The sequence below is a fragment of the Trichomycterus rosablanca genome, chromosome 11 (assembly GCF_030014385.1).
Source record: "Trichomycterus rosablanca isolate fTriRos1 chromosome 11, fTriRos1.hap1, whole genome shotgun sequence".
Taxonomy (NCBI): Eukaryota; Metazoa; Chordata; class Actinopteri; order Siluriformes; family Trichomycteridae; genus Trichomycterus; species Trichomycterus rosablanca.
Window position 1 is genome coordinate 36,031,510 of NC_085998.1, and position 22,373 is coordinate 36,053,882.

At 40.1% G+C, this 22,373-nt stretch overlaps 1 protein-coding gene across 2 annotated transcripts in view; it reads left to right on the top strand.

Annotated features, from left to right (window-relative positions):
• LOC134323335 (voltage-dependent calcium channel subunit alpha-2/delta-1) overlaps window positions 1–22,373 on the top strand; it is a 123,844-nt gene that overhangs the window by 98,436 nt on the left and 3,035 nt on the right. Inside the window, exons 22-36 of one of the 2 annotated variants that reach the window (XM_063004833.1) lie at window positions 745–816; window positions 2,713–2,720; window positions 3,697–3,757; window positions 4,072–4,169; window positions 6,045–6,126; window positions 7,541–7,603; window positions 8,736–8,839; window positions 9,289–9,375; window positions 10,786–10,853; window positions 11,029–11,067; window positions 11,161–11,232; window positions 12,759–12,911; window positions 13,014–13,066; window positions 13,458–13,513; window positions 14,267–14,393. In XM_063004833.1, the coding sequence (XP_062860903.1) occupies window positions 745–816; window positions 2,713–2,720; window positions 3,697–3,757; window positions 4,072–4,169; window positions 6,045–6,126; window positions 7,541–7,603; window positions 8,736–8,839; window positions 9,289–9,375; window positions 10,786–10,853; window positions 11,029–11,067; window positions 11,161–11,232; window positions 12,759–12,911; window positions 13,014–13,066; window positions 13,458–13,513; window positions 14,267–14,393 (1,143 nt within the window). Of the gene's footprint in view, window positions 1–744; window positions 819–2,712; window positions 2,721–3,696; window positions 3,758–4,071; window positions 4,170–6,044; window positions 6,127–7,540; window positions 7,604–8,735; window positions 8,840–9,288; window positions 9,376–10,785; window positions 10,854–11,028; window positions 11,068–11,160; window positions 11,233–12,758; window positions 12,912–13,013; window positions 13,067–13,457; window positions 13,514–14,266; window positions 14,394–22,373 lie in introns of both variants that reach the window. The other variant, XM_063004832.1, reaches the window with a different exon arrangement.

A 22,373-nucleotide genomic window follows, 5' to 3' on the forward strand; every position in this document is an offset into this window, starting at 1 on the left:
AGTTACGACCTCTGCTGGCTGCACAGAGACGGGGGATAGTGGAGATTAATGCCTGACTCTCCATGCGCGATACAGATCTCTATATGAACCTGCTTCTTGCAGGTGAAAAGATGTGGTTGGCTATTGCACATGCCAGAGGAGGAGTGTGATAGTTATGGCTCTCCTCGGTTGGGAGTGGAGGAAGCGATCGGGTGACTAGATATTACTAGATTGGAAGGAAAATTAGGGGGAAATGCATAAAAAATAGATATTAAAGTATTATTTAAGTGACAGTTTATCTGAAAGTGACAATCTTGCCAAAAAGAGGCATTTTACTCTGATGGAGCTCTAAAAAAGACTGAAACGAACTGGTTAGAACATGTAGTTTTATTAACAGTTCATTTTAAAGCTCCAAAGTATGCAAATCCAGTAAAGATAAGGACAACAACAGTCACAAAGTGTGGACAAAAATCAATATTAATATAAATAGTCAGAGGCACTGCAGGGCAAGTCCAAAGCTGCATGTTAAATGATCAGAAAAAAGCAGTGAATATAGACTAGATGGTCAGAATTACCTCAACCTGCAGGGATACGCAGCTAGATTTTACAATAACTTAACTAGTTAGTCAGCATAAGGGTCAGTTGGTCAGTCAGTCAGCGACTTCCTTTAATTCTCTCAAGTGGATCATGCTGAAATGAAGACAAATCTGAATTCCTCTTTAAATGATTCATATTTTGTGTACCTGTGTGTATGTTGTTCTATAGCTTGGCCTTGGTTTTGCCCGAGTACAACATGCACTACATCCAGGCAAGCCTAAGGGAAATAAAGCAAGCCATGTGTGAGTATCAGTGCTTACTGGGTGGTTGTTTTAACTCTCACTCTGCCTTTCACCACAGTGGATCATCTCAGACGTGATGATTTATACAAATGCACTTACTCCACAGATATGTCTCTTCATGTCGGTGTGTGTTTCCATGTGTGTAAGCAGTTTTCATTTTATTTTTAAAGCTTTTTTTTGTTCCCTTGAATAATATTTGGGGCCAGTTGGCCCTAAACTCATTGCGAGTAGAAAAAGCCAAGCTTTGGTCTGAACCCTCTGCCGAGCCAGATAGAAAACACACATTCCATGATGAGTTCTGTTACAGCCAGCATAACAGATTCAAACTCTGTGTATACAAAAAAACACTACATATATATATATATATATATATATATATATATATATATATATATATATATATATATATATAAATTATACACTATTAGCCAATATTATGTGGACACACTTCAATTAATTGTTTTGTTGGTTTTAGACACATCACTTCTAACATGTATAAAATCAACTACAGTGGTAACTTGGAACTCAACGTCACTTTGTTCTGGGAGTGGCGTTAAATTTTAATGTATTTTTCCCATAAGGATGTTTGGGAAATCTGTTAATGCATTCCATTGTCCCGTGGAACTGCACACGTTTTAGACTTATTTAAAATAATGTGGTTGTTTTTGACACTTATAGACTGAAAATAGCACAAATATAGTATGAAAAAACACTGAAATAATCAATAGAAAATACAATAAAACCTACACTTTACTTCTTTATTGTTTCCTTATGCTTCTTAATCATGGAGATGCTTGATCTTGGAATACTGTATTTTTGTATATAGTATATAGCTTTTGCACTGCTGTGCCATTATTTCTTATTGATTGTGGCAGTACACAAAGCTTAACATGAATTATTGTACTAAAACAACAAGTGAGGAATTTCATTAGTGGAGAGAAATTATGAGCAGTAATAATTAAGAGAAGTTTAGTGTTTTTGTGTCATTCTTTTAATACATTAAACCACGTTACGCTTTTTTTAACAATAAGCATTTTAGACTATCTCAAAAAAAGTTGATTCTTACAATTTATCAGAACCTTGAGCTATAACACAAGTTTAAAAGTGAAACAGGAGAAAAATCCAGCTAAACACAAATACATGTGGACACTTTCTGAGTAAATTTGAAGTTATTTCACACAAATGCAGATTCGTCTCATATTCGCACTTTGATGACTTCTTACTGCTCAAGCCAAGTGCTGAACAAAGCGACTGTTCATTGTTAATTTGAAATTAAATTCATAAATTAAATTTAAGGTTAACGTCAAGTTTAAGGGTACAAATTTCTTGAAAAATGGTGTCGAGTTTCAAAGATTTGAAGTTTAGGGGATGTCGAGTTACAAGGTACCACTGTATATACAATAAATAGGTTTTAACTTGTGGTTCATAAGGAAATGGTTTGACTAGTTTGCTGTGAATAAATTCCAGTGACTTGCTCAGAGCAGAGACCTCAACGTCACTCTTGGGATGAATTGAAATACCAGTTGTAATCCAGGGGTAGCAAGAAGGGAGCTGACAAATTACTAGACAGACATTTTTTTACAAAAATTATTTAAAATTAAATTCGTAAATCTCTTGTTCATAAAAGTATTCAGACCATTGCTGTGACCCTAAGAAACAAACAGGTTGCACCTGACTACCATTTAAAACTGTGGCAGGGAATAGATCATGACAGGCATTTAAATAAATATCTAAGACTTTAAATATTTCCAGGACCACAGTGGCCTCAATAATTTTGAAATGGAAGAAGCACAACCTTGGCAAGTCATACATGGCTGTTGGGCCAAATTGGGCATCTAATCTGTAAAAGCTTGAGAGGATCTGTCATGAAGAATAGGATAACCAAGGCACCCAGGTGGCGCAGTGGGATATTCCGCTGGCACACCAGCACCGAGTTTCTGAAGTCCCCGGTTCGAAACTCGGTGTTGCCACCGGTCGGCTAGGTGCTATCTAGCGGGCATAATTGGCAGTGCCTGCAGCAGATACTAAAAGGCCACCGTATCTGCAGGGTGGGGGCCGGACTATGTGTGGGTGGGTGGGTCTTCATACGCTGTGTAAGGACCCTGATTGGCGGAAGAAATGCCTGTGCAGAATGCAGGGGCGAGAAGAGCAGGGCTGTGCACGTGTTGGAAGAGGCGTGTACAGCGACGTGCTCTCCTCGGATGCAATCTGGTATCTCTCAGCAGCGGAAGACAAAATTGAGTGTGCTAAATCAGGAGGAAAATATGAATATATAGGATAACCTGTGCAAAGATTGTAGAGACAAGTCCAAGAGCACTAAGATTTATAAAATAATTCAAAACTGGAATACGAAAATGCCTTCACAAAACTTTTGCCACAAAGATAAAAGCATTAAATATATGAATATAAGAATGTAAACATACAACACCAAATATATACTTGTATGTGGACATCCTTTCTATTTGTTTCAGCCACACATATTACTAAAATGAACATCAATCTGACCTGGATTTAAACAAAATATAGGCCTACATAAACCCAATATTTAAAATTTCCCTGTAAACTTCAAATCTTGTGAAAGGCCTTCCTGGAAGAGTGGAGGTTGTTATCGCCAAGTATGCAAAGAGGAGACCAAACTCATATTAATGTTCATTTTGAGATGGGTTGTCCATCGTTTAAATAGACAAGGGTTTTGATCATTTTGCCCATTTATTGTTTGTCATGAATTCCAACTTGCTGTTCAAAATGTCCATTGACGGTTTTGTTTTCACATTTATTAACATATTTGCCATATAGTGCATGCACCTGTGGGCGCTGGGGTTGGGTTTTATAACAGTGACACTTGAGGTTCTGACCTGCTTCACCTCTGTCTCTGCAGTCTCAGACACTATGCAAGTGGAGAAATTTGAGGATTATGGCTACACCTTTATAGCACCCAGGTAGGTCTCTCTCTCTTTCTTTCTCTCCTAATCTCTAGACCTGGGGGAAGTACAGAACTCCTGTGGATTTAGCAGTGACGGGTTTATGTGAGCATTCTCCAGGCTTTATTGCTCTTTAAAGGCTCATAAATTCACACCTTTAATCCCTCTTACCCCTGTCTGAAAGTGAAACACCTCCTAATTACATCATACACTGAACCCAGACATACAAGGATTAATAAACCTTAAATCCTGCAATCAATTATATCATACCGTCGTATCAATGGACTGTTACTTTGGATCAGTTTGGCTAAATATGTTATGGTTTTGTGTAGGGAATATTGCCAGGATCTGAAAATCTCCAACAACAACACCCAGTTTCTTTTGGAATTCAACCAGCACATTGACAAGAGATCACCAACTGACCCCATGTGTAAGTGCACATACTATACACCATTAAATGTAAGAATATAAAACTTGTGCTTTGTCATAGTCAGCAGTCTCAGATGGAACCAGGCTGTGTCTAAAGACCACTTAGTAGGGTTAGCCATGCCCAAGCCAACCACCCTGGTCCATTCCAGTGAACAGACATTGAGACAGACTTTGATCATCTAGGGTGGATATGTGGGTGGGTGGGTAGTTAGGTAGGAAGGTAGCTTAGTGCTGGGTTGGTTGGTATCTAGGTTCATAAGTTTGGTGGACATCCCATTTTAAAACCATGGGCATCAAATAGGATCATTACCATTTATTAAGACGCATATGAATTCAGGCACTGATGAGATGGCCTGACTCACAATTGATGTTCCAGTTTACTTCAAATGTGTTCAGTGGGGTTGAGACCAGGGTTCTGTGGAGAGCATTGGGCTTCCTCCACACCAAACACAGGAAACCATCTTTATGGTGTCTATAAATAAAAAGATAGTGTATTATGCATGGACTTTACAAGACATCTGATTAAGAGCTGTAGTATCTGGTACCAGGACATTTCCAGTGGATTTTCCTGCAACAGTGAATGCCTGTGTGGACATTGTAGGTGCTTAGCTTAGCTTGGGCACTTCTGATGGACCGTACCAGACGCAATAGCTTTAATTTCTTCTAGCATCAATACGTCTTGGCCTCTTATAAACCTGTCAGTTTGTGGCTTGTTCTTCCTGTTACCACTGTTGGTGGCCTGTAAGCACCCCTTGCTGTTTTTAAAGCTACTTCAATAAAGTGCATGGCCATACCAATGTCACCCTAATAAAAGTCACTTGTTTCTTTATGGTGCATGTATCAGTGGCACATGTAATACCAGTAACTACCATCAGCCCAGTGTTTTTTGTTTTTTTTAATGCATTTTCACCCCATTTTCCTCCCGATTTAGCACACTCAATTTTGTCTTCCGCTGCTGAGAGATAATGGATCGCATCCGAGGAGAGCACGTCGCTGTACACGCCTCTTCCGACTCGTGCACAGCCCTGCTCTTCTCGCCCCTGCATTCTGCACAGGCATCTTTTCCGCCAGTCAGGGTCCTTACACAGCGTATGAAAACCCACCCACCCACACATAGTCCGGCCCCCACCCTGCTGATACGGTGGCCAATTACTATCTGCTGCAGGCACTGCCAATTATGCCCGCCAGATGGCACCCAGCCGACCGGTGGCAACATCGAGTTTTGAACCTAGGAGTTCAGAAACTCGGTGCTGGTGTGCCAGCGGAATATCCCGCTGCGCCACCTGGGCGCCTCAGCCCATTGTTTAATGACATTTTTTGGGGTTCTAATATGTTTTTAATGTATTAACAGTCTTAATAAACATAGAAGACTTCAGTACAGTCATTAGTAAAAATCATTATCAAAGCACTGATACGTTTCACCTTCCAGAGGGCGTACAGCTCTCAGGTATGTAAATCGATGAATGATCTCATGCTGTTAGAGATGAGTGTCCTTTTATTTGCTGACTCAGTGTTTTCCCGCTCGAGTGATATCACTGTAAGGCTTGTTTACTTGCTGTGAAAGTGACCCTGCGGTGTAACAATCGATCTTAGCCTTTATGATTGATTAGTCTGGTCTGGAATAGCACGGCTGTCTGTTCTCATCACTTACACTGTCTAATGACTGGCTGCTCATACTAAAACGTTTTATTATGGCCTCTGCTGAGTCATACACACGCATACACTCATACACTTTGTTTATTTGCTTGTATTGTGTATAATAAATTATACATACTGTATATAATGTATAATTTATTATTTTTCTATAAGAATTAGAAAATGCAGCAGACTGTAATATTAGTATTATTAATCTTTACTCACTGGCTTTCTTCATCAGGTAACATGGCTCTGGTCAACAGGCTTTTGCTGGACGCCCATCTTACAGCCAAACTTGTCAATCTCTGGAAAGATCAGAATATGTAAGTCAACACATTGATCATGAATTAATTGTAATTATTTAAAGCTGAACCAAAGCTAAACAAATAGGCAAAAAGCTGCTTTATCAAAATTCACAAAACTTTGTGTGTGCTTTACATCATTTTGTTTAATTTACTAAGATTTGGGCCATTTTGATTCACTAACATTTGCTTTTTGGAAACCAGATGTAAATCAGCCACCAGTGTGGTACAGGACCGGTTGCCATTCCACTAAAATTAGGTATTTTAACTCTGGAGTAAATTTATCCCTTATTGGAGTTTGAAGGATTCACATACATTTTATAAGTGTTGATCAGTGTAGATAAGTGTTGCCACATTCATTGCCAACGGGTGTAAAATAAATTATTTAAAATATTTAAAATAAATTATACATGGCATTGGTTTGGGGAAGGTCCTTTTAGATTCTGACATCACCGTTCCCCCAGGCAAGGTCCATAAAGATATAGCTTGATGAGTTTGGTTTGGATGAACTCTAGTGAACTGTACAGAGCCTTGATCTTAAACAGCACTGAACACATCTGAGATGAATTGGAAAATCAATTTCAAGCCAAACCTTTTCACTTAACATAATCGCTGGACCTCATGAATGTCCTTTGAATCAGTTGGCACAAACCATACCTCAAAGATCTTCCAAAAGCCTTCTCATAGTGTAAAGCCAAAAATGTAGCAAGTCTAAAATAATGCCTATGTTTTTGGAATGGGATGTTCAAAAAGGTCTGGTGTCCACTTAGTTTTGGCCATATCGAAAGTGTATCTAGACTATATGATACATCAGTAAGATATATACTCACAGTCCTAATCTAATGGCTTTTCTGCTGTATTAATGTGCTTTGCGTTGTTTACCTGTGTGTGTGTGTGTGTGTGTGTGTGTGTGTGTGCTGAAGCCTATCCCAGCTTTTTAATGGGCGCAAGGCACACAGTAACACCCGGGACGGGGCACCAGTCCATCGCAGGGCAGACACACACACACACATACACACCTACAGGGCAATTCAGTGTCTCCAATTAACCTGACTGCATGTTTTTGGACTGTGGGAGGAAACCCACACAGACACGGGGAGAACATGCAAACTCCACACAGAAAGAACCCGGATCGCCCCGATGGGGGATCGAACCCAGGACCTTCTTGCTGTGAGGCGACAGTGTTACCCACTGAGCCACCGTGCCGCCCTGACCTGAATCTTTATGAACAAAAATACTGTATTAATACAAGTATCATTTTGTTACTGACTACCTGTTTAATAATTTATGCTATGGATTTTGAGTCCTGCACCTCAAGCACAAGGGCAAGTCAATACTGAATATAAGACTCAATTGTAAGGAAAATGAATTATTTATAATGATCAGTAATTTGGAAGGGTACATTAGTATTGTTAATATATTGTGTATGTTGCAGTGAAGGTGTGTCGACAAGGTTTGTGGCTACAGACGGCGGCATCACACGGGTCTACCCTAAAAGGTAAGAAATCCTACGTTATTGATGACACATTTATGAAGTAATGCTCTTGTTTGAGAGTCAAAGTGACAGGGAGAGATTCTGGACATTCTGGAGAGATTCTGGAACTGTGCAGAAACACTGAGAAGCTGGGATGTGGCTGTTTTGCAGTTCTATCCTACAGTATCTTGCACACCACAGAAACTCTCGCTCTCTCTGTCTGTCTCTAGTCTGAGTTTGAGTTCATAAACTAGTTTTTGTTCTTTAAAACATTGGAATAGATAGAGACAGATAGAGACATTTTCGACGGATCATAAAATCTATAAGAAAAATCTTTGTTTTTTTATTTGATTTAAACAGATCACAAATTATAATCTTAATGATGCCAGTGCCGTTTGTTGCCAGGAGTATAAAAGAGCATAATTGTACCTAATATATGGATGGAAAGTCAGAAATAAACTTGTGCAGATTTGAATTGGGGGTGGCTTGGTGGCTCGGTGGGTAGCACTGTCGCCTGACAGCAAGAAGGTTCTGAATTCGATCACCAGACGGGGCGGGAGCTCTGGTTTCCTTCCACAGTCCAAAAACATGCAGTCAGGTTAATTGGAGACACTGAATTGCCCTATAGGTTAATGGGTGTGTGTGTGTGTGTGTGTGTGTGTGTGCACCCCCCCCCCCCCCCCCCCCTCCCCACCCCACGACCCTAATCGGATAAGTGGTAAAAAAAAAGTGAGTGAAATTTGAATTGGTTGGGACTGACAATTCAATGGGTCAAAAATATACATATGGCAACCCAGAATTAAACATTTGGTTTGTGAAAAGTCCTATACTTGACCTTACGTTATGGCTTTCTAATTTCTCATGAGTGATTATGATTAACTGGTAATGGGTACATGGAACCATGGTCTGAAAGAAAACCCAATTTGGTGGCTTATTCTGAATTAATAAAAGATGCTCACTGCCATGAATCAGAAGCTGCTAAAATATGGGTGAGACGTCCATATTAAATCAAGCTTTAGGGTCGGCATTTATGCTCCAAAATGGGCACCTTAAACCCTACCCCAACTTTTAAACCATAACATAATATAAAATAACAGAATTGCTAATTTCATATAGTTTTGTATTCCACTGTACCTTGGTGTCTTATCTGTTTCAGCTCTGGAGAGGAGTGGAGTGAAAACCCAGAGACTTTTGACTCCAGTTTTTACAAGCGAAGCTTAGACAACGACATGCACATTTTCACAGCTCCCTTCATTAACAGTAAGCTGCCATCGACCGTGCGTATACGTTTTACCGTTCCTGCAGCGTTTCGGTGTGTGTTTGTTACGTAACTCCATTCAGTTGACAGACTTTCCTTTTCTTTGGCTTCCCTCTGTTCACAGCTGCTCTTTTGTTTGATGTTGCCTGTGCAGAAACACATTTTACCTTTTTTTTTTTTACAATAGAAAGTCTGTGTTACTGCATTAGCTCTAAATGAATAATCCTCACCTGCACACATGTGGTCCTGCACACTCATGATCTCATACATACACACTTGTACGCACAATATAACCCAGACCTGTGTTAATCCTACCTAAAGGTATTGGGAATGTTTCATGGGGTTTAATGTTGATTAATAAAGCAGAAACTCTCGCTCTAATCCTTTGTGGAAAGTGTTGTAGATTGCAAACCAGCTTAAAAATGACTTACGTTCTTTCTTTATTAAACAGAGAGCAGAGAGTCCAGTTATGAGTCTGGTATTCTAGTCAGTAAAGCTGTCGAACTGGACTTTAATGGAACTAAACTCAAACCAGCCGGTAAGCACATAATATTTGGAATTCAACTGTAGCTATACAATGCTCATGAAAAATACATATTTCTTATTAGTAGGCGGGAATGAATTATATATGAATAATGAATTTGAAGTAGATCCAGTCAAAAGTTTAATTGCTCGGGTGGCACAGAGGTCTAATGCGCTAGCACACTACTGATGTGATCTGAGTTTGAGTCTTAGCTGTGCCACATCCTGGTCGGTCCTTCACAAACGGTTACAATGTTGAAGCATACACTGATCAGCCATAACATTAAAACCACCTCCTTGTTTCTACAATCACTGTCCATTTTATCAGCTCCACTTACCATATAGGAGCACTTTTGTAGTTTTTGTAGTTTTACAATTACTGACTGTAGTCCATCTGTTTCTCTGCATGCTTTGTTAGCCCCCTTTCATGCTGTTCTTTAATGGTCAGGACCCCGCACAGAGCAGGTATTATTTAGGTGGTGGATCATTCTCAGCACTGCAGTGACACTGACATGGTGGTGGTGTGTTAGTGTGTGTTGTGCTGGTATGAGTGGATCAGACACAGCAGCGCTGCTGGAGTTTTTAAATACCGTGTCCACTCACTGTCCACTCTATTAGACAGTCCTACCTGGTTGGTCCACCTTGTAGATGTAAAGTCAGAGACAATCGCTCAAATATTGCTGCTGTTTGAGTTGGTCATTTTCTAGACCTTCATCAGCTGTTTGCTGGATATTTTGGGTTGGTGGACTATTCTCAGTCCAGCAGTGACAGTGAGGTGTTTAAAAACTCCATCAGCGCTGCTGTGTCTGATCCACTCATACCAGCACAACACACACTAACACACCACCACCATGTCAGTGTCACTGCAGTGCTGAGAATGATCCACCACCTAAATAATACCTGCTCTGTAGTAGTCCTGTGGGGGTCCTGACCATTGAAGAACAGCATGAAAGGGGGCTAACAAGGCATGCAGAGAAACAGATGGACTACAGTCAGTAATTGTAGAGCTACAAAGTGCTTCTATATGGTAAGTGGAGCTGATAAAATGAACAGGAGGTGGTTTTAATGTTATGGCTGATCAGTGTATAAGCTGTTTTATAAAACTGAATTTCAACACCTTTTAGGAATGAATGTAACTGAGACCTGAACTGAGTAACTAGTAGAGGTGTCTAAATACTTTTGGTACTTCATTATTTCTAATGTACAATACAGATTGATTAATGCAGAAATCCCTGCTTTATGTCACAGACTAACAGTAATACTCTCAGACGTTACCCTACATGAAGGAAAGACAGACATCATCACTCGTGTTTCTCAGAACCCAGAGTGAACGTTTTCAACAGCGCTGTCGGGTCTCATATTCATGTATTTAGCTGTGCGCTAATCCCACGGCTTTACATTTATGACGTGTAACGTTCTTTCACAGTGGTGGGAGTCAAACTCAATGTGTCCGCCTGGATGAACAGCTTCATGAATGCCACCATGAAGATAAACGTAAGCCAGATATCTCCTCTTATCTGAACATGTGGAAGGCATTTGGTTACAGATTGTAGACTGGCTGATTTTACAATCTGAAAGCAGAGACGTTTTGATTCGCTCTTATAAATGATGCAAAGCTTGTTTGGTCAATTCTCAGCTTTCGTCTCTGGCATTTTCTTTTTCCACACAGTGTAAGGACGAGATCTGTGGCTGCCTCAGAAACGATAAGGTATCTCATACAGCATGCAATGCACCAAGCAGCAGGACTTTGGCTTCACAATTGTTTGAGTCCAACGAATCATGTTTATTGTGTTTTGTATAGTATGTGGACTGTGTGATACTGGATGATGGAGGCTTCCTGCTCATGTCCAATCAGGAGGAGTACATCACACAGGTCTGAGTTCTTAATATCTGTCAGTATTTCAATTCTCTACATCTGAAAAACACACAAGTGACCCAAACATCTATTATACAAGAACAATACATTATCCATACCCTTGAAGACAGACAATACAGACATATAAATTAAATGGACTGGAATTTGAATAGAAATCATATAAATGACTGCAGTGTGTCTCTGCACTGCAACATGTGTATTGGTTTCAGCAGGTTAAATTTGCATTAATATGTTATGCTGCAGTGATACATCTAGCAATGGATCAAACTATCATAGATTACATGTGCACATTACTGAAATCTCAAGGTTTATAAATATATAAATAGTAATAATTACACCTACGAGGCATAACATTATGACCACTGACAGGTTATGTGAATAACACTGATTATCTCTTCATCAAGGCACCTGTTAGTGGGGGGGATGTATTAGGCAACAAGTGAACATTTTATCCTCAAAGTTGATGTTAGAAGCAGGAAAATTGGGTAAGCGTGAGGATTTGAGCGAGTTTGACAAGGGCCAAATTGTGATGGTTAGACGACTGGGTCTGAGCATCTCCAAAACTGCAGCTCTTGTGGGGTGTTCCCAGTCTGCAGTGGTCAGTATCTATCAGAAGAGGTCCAAGGAAGGAACAGTGGTAAACCCGAGACAGGGTCATGGGCGGCCAAGACTCATTGATGCACGTGGGGAGTGAAGGCTGGCCGGTGTGGTCCAGTTCAACAGACGAGCTACTGTAGCTCAAATTGCTGAAGAAGTTAATGCTGGTTCTGATAGAAAGGTGTCAGAATACACAGAGCAGCACAGTTTGTTGCGTATGGGCAGACCAGTCAGTTAGGAAGGTGGTCATAATGTTGTTTCTGGTATTGTTCTTACTCAGTATTATATCAGAATAAGTTCCAATTATCATGACTTGTAACTTTACTGAGTTGAACTTTAGTTAAAGAAATAAGAAGTCATAAAACCATAACTTAAGTCTAAATAAGTTTAATTTTTGTAGCTTGTTTACTTGACTTCTTTAAGTGTGAATTAAAAAATGAATTTCATGTCTTATAACTGACACAAGTCAGATTTAAATCAAATAATAAGTTAATAGTTATTTATTAAAAGTAAATGGTAAAAGTAAAAAGTAAATTCTGAGGTTATAAACATGTGCTTACAGTCTGACAACAAGACTGGTTCAGGCCCAGTTATAAGTAAAAAAAAAAAATCATGACTTTAATCAAAGGTAAATTTATGTGACAAGCTATAAAAATTCTGACAGGTTAGACATAATTCACAGAAATTATAATTTATGTCAGATGTAAGACCAAGTCAGGTTACTGGTCATTACAATTAAAAATAAAAGTCAGAAATAAGTTCAATTAATTATATCTGATATTTTTTCTTCACAAATTTACAAAAGTTACATCTTAAACTAACAAACAAAGTCAGACTAGTTAAATGTTAAAGACCAGCACTGTGCATTACTTTCGAGTTATGAGGCTGATTTTGTATGTTCTCTGATTTTGTTTATTCATGATCAGATAGGTCAGTTCTTTGGTGAGGTGGATCCAATACTGATGATCAGCCTGGTGAACACATCACTCTACTCGTTTAATAAAACCTACGATTATCAGTCTGTCTGCGACCCGAAGAGAGAGGACAAGGCTGCTGCTGGACCTCGATCTGTCTATGTGGTAGGACTGTGTGTGTGGGTTTATATATAGTCATGCTTGTATGGGATTTTCTATTTGCTCTGTAGGTTCATGTACATATTTTTGGTGTGGTGTCTGTTTCAGCCTACTGTAGCAGACATGTTAAATCTGGGCTTCTGGGCCTCCAGTGCTGTCTGGTAAGAAAACTTGACTGATTGTCCTAATGTAGTTCCATCTACTTCATCCAAATCACAGTTGAGATCCAGAGGGGTGCCAAGTGTGGCATTGGATACCCCTGACACCTTGTATACCAATGCTTATTACTTCCATATAGGCCAAGCTAGCTGGTTGGAATGTTTTCACCCAAGTGTGTGTGTGTGTGTGTGTGCTAATTACATTAATGTTATATAATTGGTCACCCTGTCACCCGTACACACCTAATGTGTGTGCTAATTACATAAATGTTGGTATTAATGTACTTGGGGCCAAACCAAGTGGCCTTTGCCAGCACTTAACACCTCACGCCCCCATTTAAATGCTGTTTTGGAATTAAACAGATGGCATGCATTTTTTTTATCTTTTTCCTAGGGCAATGCTGCAGCACCTCCTTCTCAGTCTTACGTTCCCAAGTGTTCTCGAAGCAGGTATGTTTACTATTGAAGAGATTTCTGTCAGTTTTACATTAGTCAAGGGTTTAAACCCTACCATCACTAAGCCGACCTGAGTATTAACTACAATTGGGACAAGTTAAAACAGCAGTTTGTTTCTTTTCTGATTTTTATAAACTTAAAAATCCCTTGTTCAAAATGTATGAGTGTATATTGATGTAATTATTTAAGCATCCAGCCATGTGGATGCAGCACATTAACTCTAGGAAATTAGTATACTGGCATACCCAAACCATCCTGTCTGGTACCAGCAAGCATGGCACAGTTGGATTTTTCCCCATTCTGAAGCTCTTGATCCATGTCCTAATAGATTTACATACACGACCTTCAGTTCTGTGACAGTATGTTGTCTAAGCAATTGAGGTTCAAGGGCCTTGCTCAAGGGCCCAACAGTGGCAACCTGCCAGTGGTGGGGTTTGAACCAGCAATGTTTTGATTACTAGTCCAGTACCTTAACCGCTAGGCTACAACTGTTATAGATTAATTACACTATTTAAAATGTTTGATGCCTCAGAGACTGAACAGCGAACATGCACTGAGGGAACTAATGTTGGAACTACTTTCTCCAGCATGCTTTACAGTTAAGAGCAAGTTAATTCTGTTCATTTGTTGGTATATATATATATACAGTATATATAAACTGGTGTTTCAACTGTAGCAGCTACCTCAACTTTAAAACACTAAACCCTGAATGAACTAGGAAATGACATAAATGTTTGTGTTTTTTAGCATACTCAGAGGAGGACGTGTCAGATGCTTACTCTAAAGAGAGCTGTATAACAGAGCAGACTCAGTATTTCTTTGAGAACAATAACAGGTCTTTCCAAGGTGTTCTGGACTGTGGGAACTGCTCAAGGTGAGGGAACAGTGTCAGAGTTTCTTTATACTTTAATTCTGTCTGAAGTGTGTGTGTTTTAAAGTTGATGTCATTATCCGGTCCTTCTTTCCATTCTGTATAATTGCTTGTCTCAGTAATACCTATTTCTCGGAGGAGTGCTTGGGATCCGGGCAGCATTCCTGCTCTTCTTTCCTCCCCAATGCAGCTTAGCTTTCCAGGCTTCTATCTTTTCTAGTTCCACTCGTTTTCTAAACTCCCCTTGATGTGTTTGACTTCCAGTTGGCCATAAATCTGACTGTCGTTTGCTTTGATGGAGCCACGGTAAAGTGAGAGGTGTCTGGAGGTTCGGCTCCCCACAACCGCCGGCCTTTACGAGCCCCACGTGCTACTCTGTGTACGATTTTTTCTTCTTCTACGTTAACTACTTTAGACATGTAAAGTTTAACGAGCATCATAAAAAAAAGAAATCCATTTGCAAAATCGCAGGGCTGCGGGCCGCTCCTTTTAGAGAGTGTAATCCAATCCCCTCCTGCACATCCCCCGTTTAGGTCTGGGGAATGTAATGCACAGTCAGAGATCTACAGAAAACATGCAGAGTAAAAAATTGAACGTTGATTGTGAGCTAGGTCTTTTTGTCCTACCTTACAAATTCTGCTTTGGCTGAATGGGTACAAATGCCTACAGAAACACTTCCAAATCTTGTGGAAAGCTTTGTAGAATATTGAAAGCTGGTATAGCCACCAAGTGTACAATTTCATCTTAAATTCTATTTTAAAATAGGAATGTCTATGGTGTCCACATACTTTTGGCCAAACTATGTATGTAGATTTATACAACATTCACATAATCCTGTTTCCAACTAGTGTGACACTTGTTTGTTTGTTTATTAGGATCTTAACGTCATGTTTAACACACTTTGGTTACATTCATGACAGGACAGGTTGTTACTGGTTACACAAGATTCATCAGTTCACAAGTTTAATGACAAACACAGTCATGGACAATTTTGTATCTCCAATTAACCTCACTTGCACGTCTTTGGACTTTGAGAGGAAACCGGAGCTCCCGGAGGAAACCCACGCAGACGCGGGGAGAACATGCAAACTCCACACAAAAAGGACCCAGACCGCCCCATCTGGGAATCAAACCCGGGACCTTTTTTGCTGTGAGACGACAGTGCTACCCTCCAAGCCACCGTTCCTCCCTCACCAAATGTGGAGTCCATGGTGTCCACATACTTTTGGCCATAAAGTGTCCGTGTGGTCTCTTGTGTTTTATACAATATTTACAGAACCCTGTTTCCAGCTAGTGTGAAACTTAAAATTGAAAAAGTAACAATCACAATACAGGAGTGTATGTATTTTAAACACAGCATGGTCTGCACCTGACCCAGGTGGACCAGATTTTCAGGTGGACCAGAGATCAGTACCCGGAACGGCACCCAAGCTTCAAAACTTACAAGAGTAAGAATAAAAGAGCCTTAGACATAGTTTCGTTATAATGCTTTTCAGACTGATACAATTCAATGTTGTTTTATGTTTGTTTATCTTGCCAATTTGGACCCTGAACGAGGGACGTGATGTTCCCATAAATAAATAAATAAGATTTATATTCCACATGTCTGGCTGTGTTCAATTATCTGAACTGCTTTGTCAATAAAAGTAGTTAACATGGTGCCCAGGTGGCGCAGCGGGATATTCTGCTAGCACACCATGCCGAGATTCTGAACTCCTCTGCGTTGCCACCGGTCAGCTGGGCGCACCATCCATCCGGCACAATTGGCAGTGCCTGCAGCAGACTTTAATTGACTACCACGTCTGCTAGGGTGGGATGACCGCACTATGTGGGTGGGGTCTTCAAACGCTGTGTAGGGACCCTGATTAGCAGATGATTAGGTGCCTGTGCAGAAGCATGGGTGAAAAAGTAAGGGTCTTACTTAGGTAGCATTCCAGTCTTTTTTTCTGATCATCATGTGTGTGTGGGCTGTAGGTGATTCTCCAAGTGTGTGTGTGTGCATGTGTGTGTTTGTGCATGTATACTATATTGCCAAAAGTATTTGGACACCTGACCATGAGCTTGTTGGACATCCTATTTTAAAAACAAATGGTATTAAATAAAGTGACTTCTGTGTGATCTTTAAAGTGTAGTGAGAAGCCGTCTCAGATTGAAGTATGTTTGTGGGAATTTGTGCCTATTCAGTCAAAAGAATATTAACCCCTCCTTAGTAGCATTCCAGTCTTTTTTTGATCATTATGTGTATGGGCTGCAGGTGTTTCTCCAGGTGTGTGTGCGCATGTGTTGTTTGTGTATGTACCACAATGGCCAAAAGCATTTGGACACCAGACCATGAGCATGATGGACCTCACATTTCAAAAACGATATTAAATAGATATTGAATAGAGTGACCTCTATGCGATTTTTGAGGTCTCGTGAGAAGCCTTCTTAGATTGAAGTATGTCTGTGGGAATTTGTGCCCATTCGGTCAAAAGAATATTTGTATGGCTGGGCACTGATGTTGGTCAAGAAACTCTCAAGTGATGTTCCGGTTCATTCCAAAGCTGTGCAGGACACGAGTTTCTTTTAACCAAATTTTAATTTGTAGTCTTTATAGAGCTTGCTTTGTTAAAAACAAGGCACAACATAAACAGTTAAATGGAAAAGAGTTAACATGTTTATTAAGTAATAAATAGGTATTGAATAAGGTTGTTTTCTAAAAAAAAAAAATAGATTTTTTAGGCAATGTCTGATTTTTGTTTACGTAATTTCTTAATTTGTGTGTGTGTGTATGGGGGGCATTTACTTATTCATATCACTGTAAAAATCATCTGAAGTCTGGCATTTCTGTTGGATTACAGTAGACCCTTGACTAACGAATTTAATTGGTTCTGAAGGGCTGTTCTTAAGTCAAAATGTTCGTTAGTTAAACCTTTTTGTCCCATGAGAAATAATGTAAATAGAATTAATCCATGCCAGACCTCCCAAACCCCCCCTTACCTAACCTCTCTAATGTCTTAAATTCTCTTTTTTGTTATAAATACAAGTATATGTCCCTTAAATCTTAAATTATAGAATAACATTCCTGTAATAAACAATAATAAACAACAATACACAGTAGTACTGTACATAAAAAACACATCACATTTCAGTACAGTACGTGTGCTGTACCATACACCATAATACATTTCCTTTTTTTATAAAATGTATCTACCAGAAACAACAATAACTTTTACATTTCTCTATTATTTCCTTCTTTATTTCAATAGTGTTGTATTCTGTAGGTGTAATTGCACGAAATAATAACTTTCTTCTTCTCTCTCACTCACTGTTCCCTCTGTCTGATACACAGTGACACCTACTGGCAGGAGTAATTAAACAACAACAAATGTAATAGATTTTTTCATTTTCTCATCACTGCGCTTCCTCTGCACCTTCTTTGAGGCCATTTTAATATGGAATTGTACAAAATATAAAGAAAACACCGAAAAAACACTGTCCGCTCTCCGCTCACTGTATATATATATATATATATATAGAGGGAGGGAGGGAGAGAGAGAGACGGTCGGAGTCAACTTGTTCGTGACGTCACGTGTTTTGCGATTTTCGGTTCCTTATCCGAGATTTGTTCATACGTTAAGTTGAAAAAGATCGTTCTTAACCCAAAATGTTCGTATGGTAAACTGTTCGTAACTCAAGGGTCTACTGTATATGTGAGAAGATGTTTTATTTAATCTGGTAACTGACCGATTTTTGGACATACGACTTTAATTAAAATTTAACAAGCGCTGCACTCTGTGTGACAGTAACAAACATAGATGAAAACTATTATGACAAATTTTAGGAGAAGAGTGTGTGTGCCTAGATCAAAAAAGAGAAAGATGGTCTGTCTTTGTACTTTGTGGTGGACACGCATCTGTACACTCAAGACTGACGGACATAAATCAATTTCCAGCGTACGTCTGGGTTCTGTATAGTATCAAGAGTTCGTATGATCGTTTCAAGAGTGTGAACACAAGTACAAAAAAAATATGAATAAAGAGGAGTGATAAATTGATAAATTATTCAGAATTCCTTTCTGGTTAGGGTTGTGATGGATCTGGTGTCATCCCTGGACCCGAAACTAATCCATTGCAGGTCATTACACCCCGACTCACTCCATCACACAGCATATAAATGTTCAGGCTGTCCTCTGCATCTTTGTAAGACGTAGGATAAAACCAAAGCACACCATGATGGGAGAACATGCCAGTTTTCTCAGTGATAAGAACTCCAGGTTTCATCCTTTGTTTTAAATCGCTACCTGCTGCACCAGATGAATCATGATTTGGAAGAGAAGCTTCCTGCAGGTTGTTGGAGATAAGAGACCGACGCAGCTCTGTGGGTGCAGTGCAAAACGCCATGAAGGTTCATCCAGGAGGTTTTGATATGATGTTCTTGTAGTATTTAGAATCTGGAGGACCTGTGCTCAATCCTCACTGCTGATTTTTGTCTGTGTGAAGTTGGTATGTTCTTCTTTCTGTATCAATGCAAACTTTCCATGTGAAGGATTTCATTTTAGCATGGAACATTGCTGGGCATCAATTAGGTGTTAATACTAGGTGTTGACGCCCTGTCCTGGGTGTTTTCCACCTCACTTCCATTGGACTGGCCTCTGGATGCAAAACACTCACTCACTGTCTTAACCGCTTATCCAATCAGGGTCTCTCGCTGCTGGAGCCTATCCCAACTTTTCAATGGGTGCAAGACACACAGTAACACCCTGGACGGGGCACCAGTCCATCGCAGGGCAGACACACACACACACACACACACACACACACACCCATTCACCTATAGGGCAATTCAGTGTCTCCAATTACCCTGACTGCATGTTTTGTTGGACTGTGGGAGGAAACCGGAATTCCCGGAGGAAACCCAGACACAGGGAGAACATGCAAACTCCGCACAGAAAGGACCCGGACCGCCCCGCTTGGGGATTGAACCCAGGACCTTCTTGCTGTGAGGTAACAGTTGGACGCAACACAGCTTATTAAAACAGTGACCTGTGAATATATAAATATAATAAAGTGATGGGCTGCACATGGTGTACAGATCTGTACATGGACATTTGTCCTGGACAGGGACATTTCAATATTGTACAATTATGCAGATGTTACAAATTGTGCTTTGATTTTTTTAAACACTGATCCTACCCAAATACAGCTAAATTACTGTTGTTCTGCCTCGTTCAGCCTCTGCTGTGCTCAGGAATAAAGCATTCTTTACCGGTCAGACATGAGCCTTAAGCACATTAGTAAAGATGGCAGGATATGGTAGCATTCCATTCGATCATCATGTGTGGGCTGCAGGTGTTTCTCCAGTTGTGTGTGTGTGTGTGTGTGTGCATGTGTGTGTTGTTTGTGTATGTACACTAAAAGTATTTGGATACCTAACCATGAGCATGCCATTTAAAAAAAAAATGGTATCGAATAAAGTGACCTCAGTGTGATCTTTGATCTGAGAAAGGTTCTCACAAGACTAAAGTCTGTGGGAATTTGTGCCCATTCAAAAGAGCATTTGTACGGCTGGGCACTGATGTTGGTCAAGAAAGTCTCATTTGATGTTCCGGTTCATTCCAAAGCTGTTCAGTGAGGCTTTGCACGTCACTGGAGTTTCTTTAAACTGAGCTTTTCTTCATGTTTTTAAAGACCATGCTCTATTTTTCGGTCTCCATATGAATATTGTTAAATAATAAGGTGTAAAATAGTAAAATGTTCCTGTTTTTATCTAAATATACACCGATCAGCCATAACATTAAAACCACCTCCTTGTTTCTACACTCACTGTCCATTTTATCGGCTTTATTTACCATATAGGAGCACTTTGTTGTTCTAGGACCACCACAGAGGAGGTATTATTTAGGTGGTGGATCATTCTCAGCACTGCAGTGACACTGACATGGTGGTGGTGTGTTAGTGTGTGTTGTGCTGGTACGAGTGGATCAGACACTGCAGCACTGCTGGACTGAGATTAGTCCACCAACCAAAAACATCCAGTGAACAGCGCCCCGTGGGCAGCGTCCTGTGACCACTGATGAAGGTCTAGAAGATGACCGACTCAAACAGCAGCAATAGATGAGCGATCGTCTCTGACTTTACATCTACAAGGTGGACCAACTAGGTAGGAGTGTCTAATAGAGTGGACAGTGAGTGGACACGGTATTTAAAAACTCCTTCAGCGCTGCTGTGTCTGATCCACTCGTACCAGCACAACACACACTAACAGACCACCACCATGTCAGTGTCACTGCAGTGCTGAGAATGATCCACCACCCAAATAATACCTGCTCTGTGGTGGTCCTGTTGGGGTCCTGACCATTGAAGAACAGCATGAAATCAGGCTAACAAAGTATGTAGAGAAACAGATGGACTACAGTCAGTAATTGTAGAACTACAAAGTGCTTCTATATAGTAAGTGGAGCTGATAAAATGGACAGTGATTGTATAAACAAGGAGGTGGTTTTAATGTTATGGCTGATCAGTGTAGGTAAAAGTGGGTTTACAAATGACTGAGCTTTCATTTGGACCTGAGTTTGGTATGTACTGTATGACCTGATGACTAACAGAAATCAGAGGTCTGTTGTGCTCCACTGAGCGTGCCCAGCTGCACTAAATACTGAGTGATTATTAAAAGTGCAGGTGAGACGTAATGGAGCGCTTTCACGCACACACACACACACACACACACACACACACACACACACACACACAGAGCGCTGCACTACAGTGTGTTAAGTCACACTGTTTCAAAGCGGAGCTGAAAGAAAGCAGAGAGATTGTTGTAAAAATAATACTGGTGTCCATCCAGAAAGCCATTGAGTGCTGACAGCATGTAACAAGCCGCAAAACCACCTCTCCAACAGGACACGCCGATCTTATATTACATTCACTAAAGACTTTAGCACATGTCCACTGTGTTAGCATGAAGAGAAGCCACATGACCACTAACGACTGTTAAACAATGAATTACATGCTCTAAATCTTTGTCTGTATTAATCCCCGGTGAAAGAATTAAATCAGATCGGCTCTGGCATGTGGTATTTCCCCTTAATGTATTTGAAATGAACAGTCGTTGTACTTGTGGAACTATAGTGTCTTAAAATAGTCAGTATTTCATTGTACCAGACTGCATGTTTGAAATGCAAAAAAAGTCTCTTTTGTTTCTAGTTGATCTATAAAACAGTGTGTGTCTGATTTAAAAAATGCCAAAGCTTTTCAACTATTTACAACAGCGGCAATAAAAAGCCACTCAGGTGGCACAGCGGTAAAATACACTAGCACACCAGAGCTGGAATTTCAAATACATCGTATTGAATCTCAGCTGGCCATCCGGCTGGGCTGGGCAGCTATATGAACAATGTTTGGCTGTTGTTCATCCAGGGAGGGTGCCGGATAGGGACCTCATAACTGATGCAATTACGACCTCGGCTGGCTGATTGATGGCGCCTGCACAGAGTCGAGGAATAATGCTGATCAGGGTGTGGCTCTCCGTACACAAAGCTGATCCGCATATGAACTCGCCTCGTGCAGGTGAAAAGATGCAGTCGGCACCTGCACACGTGTCAGAGGGGGTACGTCAGTTTGCTCTCCTCAATGTGGGTGGGGTCGACACCAGTAGAGAGAAAGGATAATGCATTTGGGTAAAAATTGGACACGCTAAAAATCGGGTGAAAAAGGGAGAAAATGCATAAATAAATAAATAAAGAAATAAATAAATTAGTAAGACTGAAAAAGCTATGCATACCTCTTGTTGCATATGCCTAAGTCTCATGGTCTTTGAAAAAAAGTTCACATTTGAATTGTAGACACTATGTACAATACTACAGAAGTAATGGCTTCATTTCAAGTTTTTTCTGAGATTGTATTGTGGTATTACATCACTGAACAAGTCAAATTACACAAAACAGCACTTTTCTTAAAGATGAACTTACATCAGATATAACTAAGCTTACCTAAATGAACC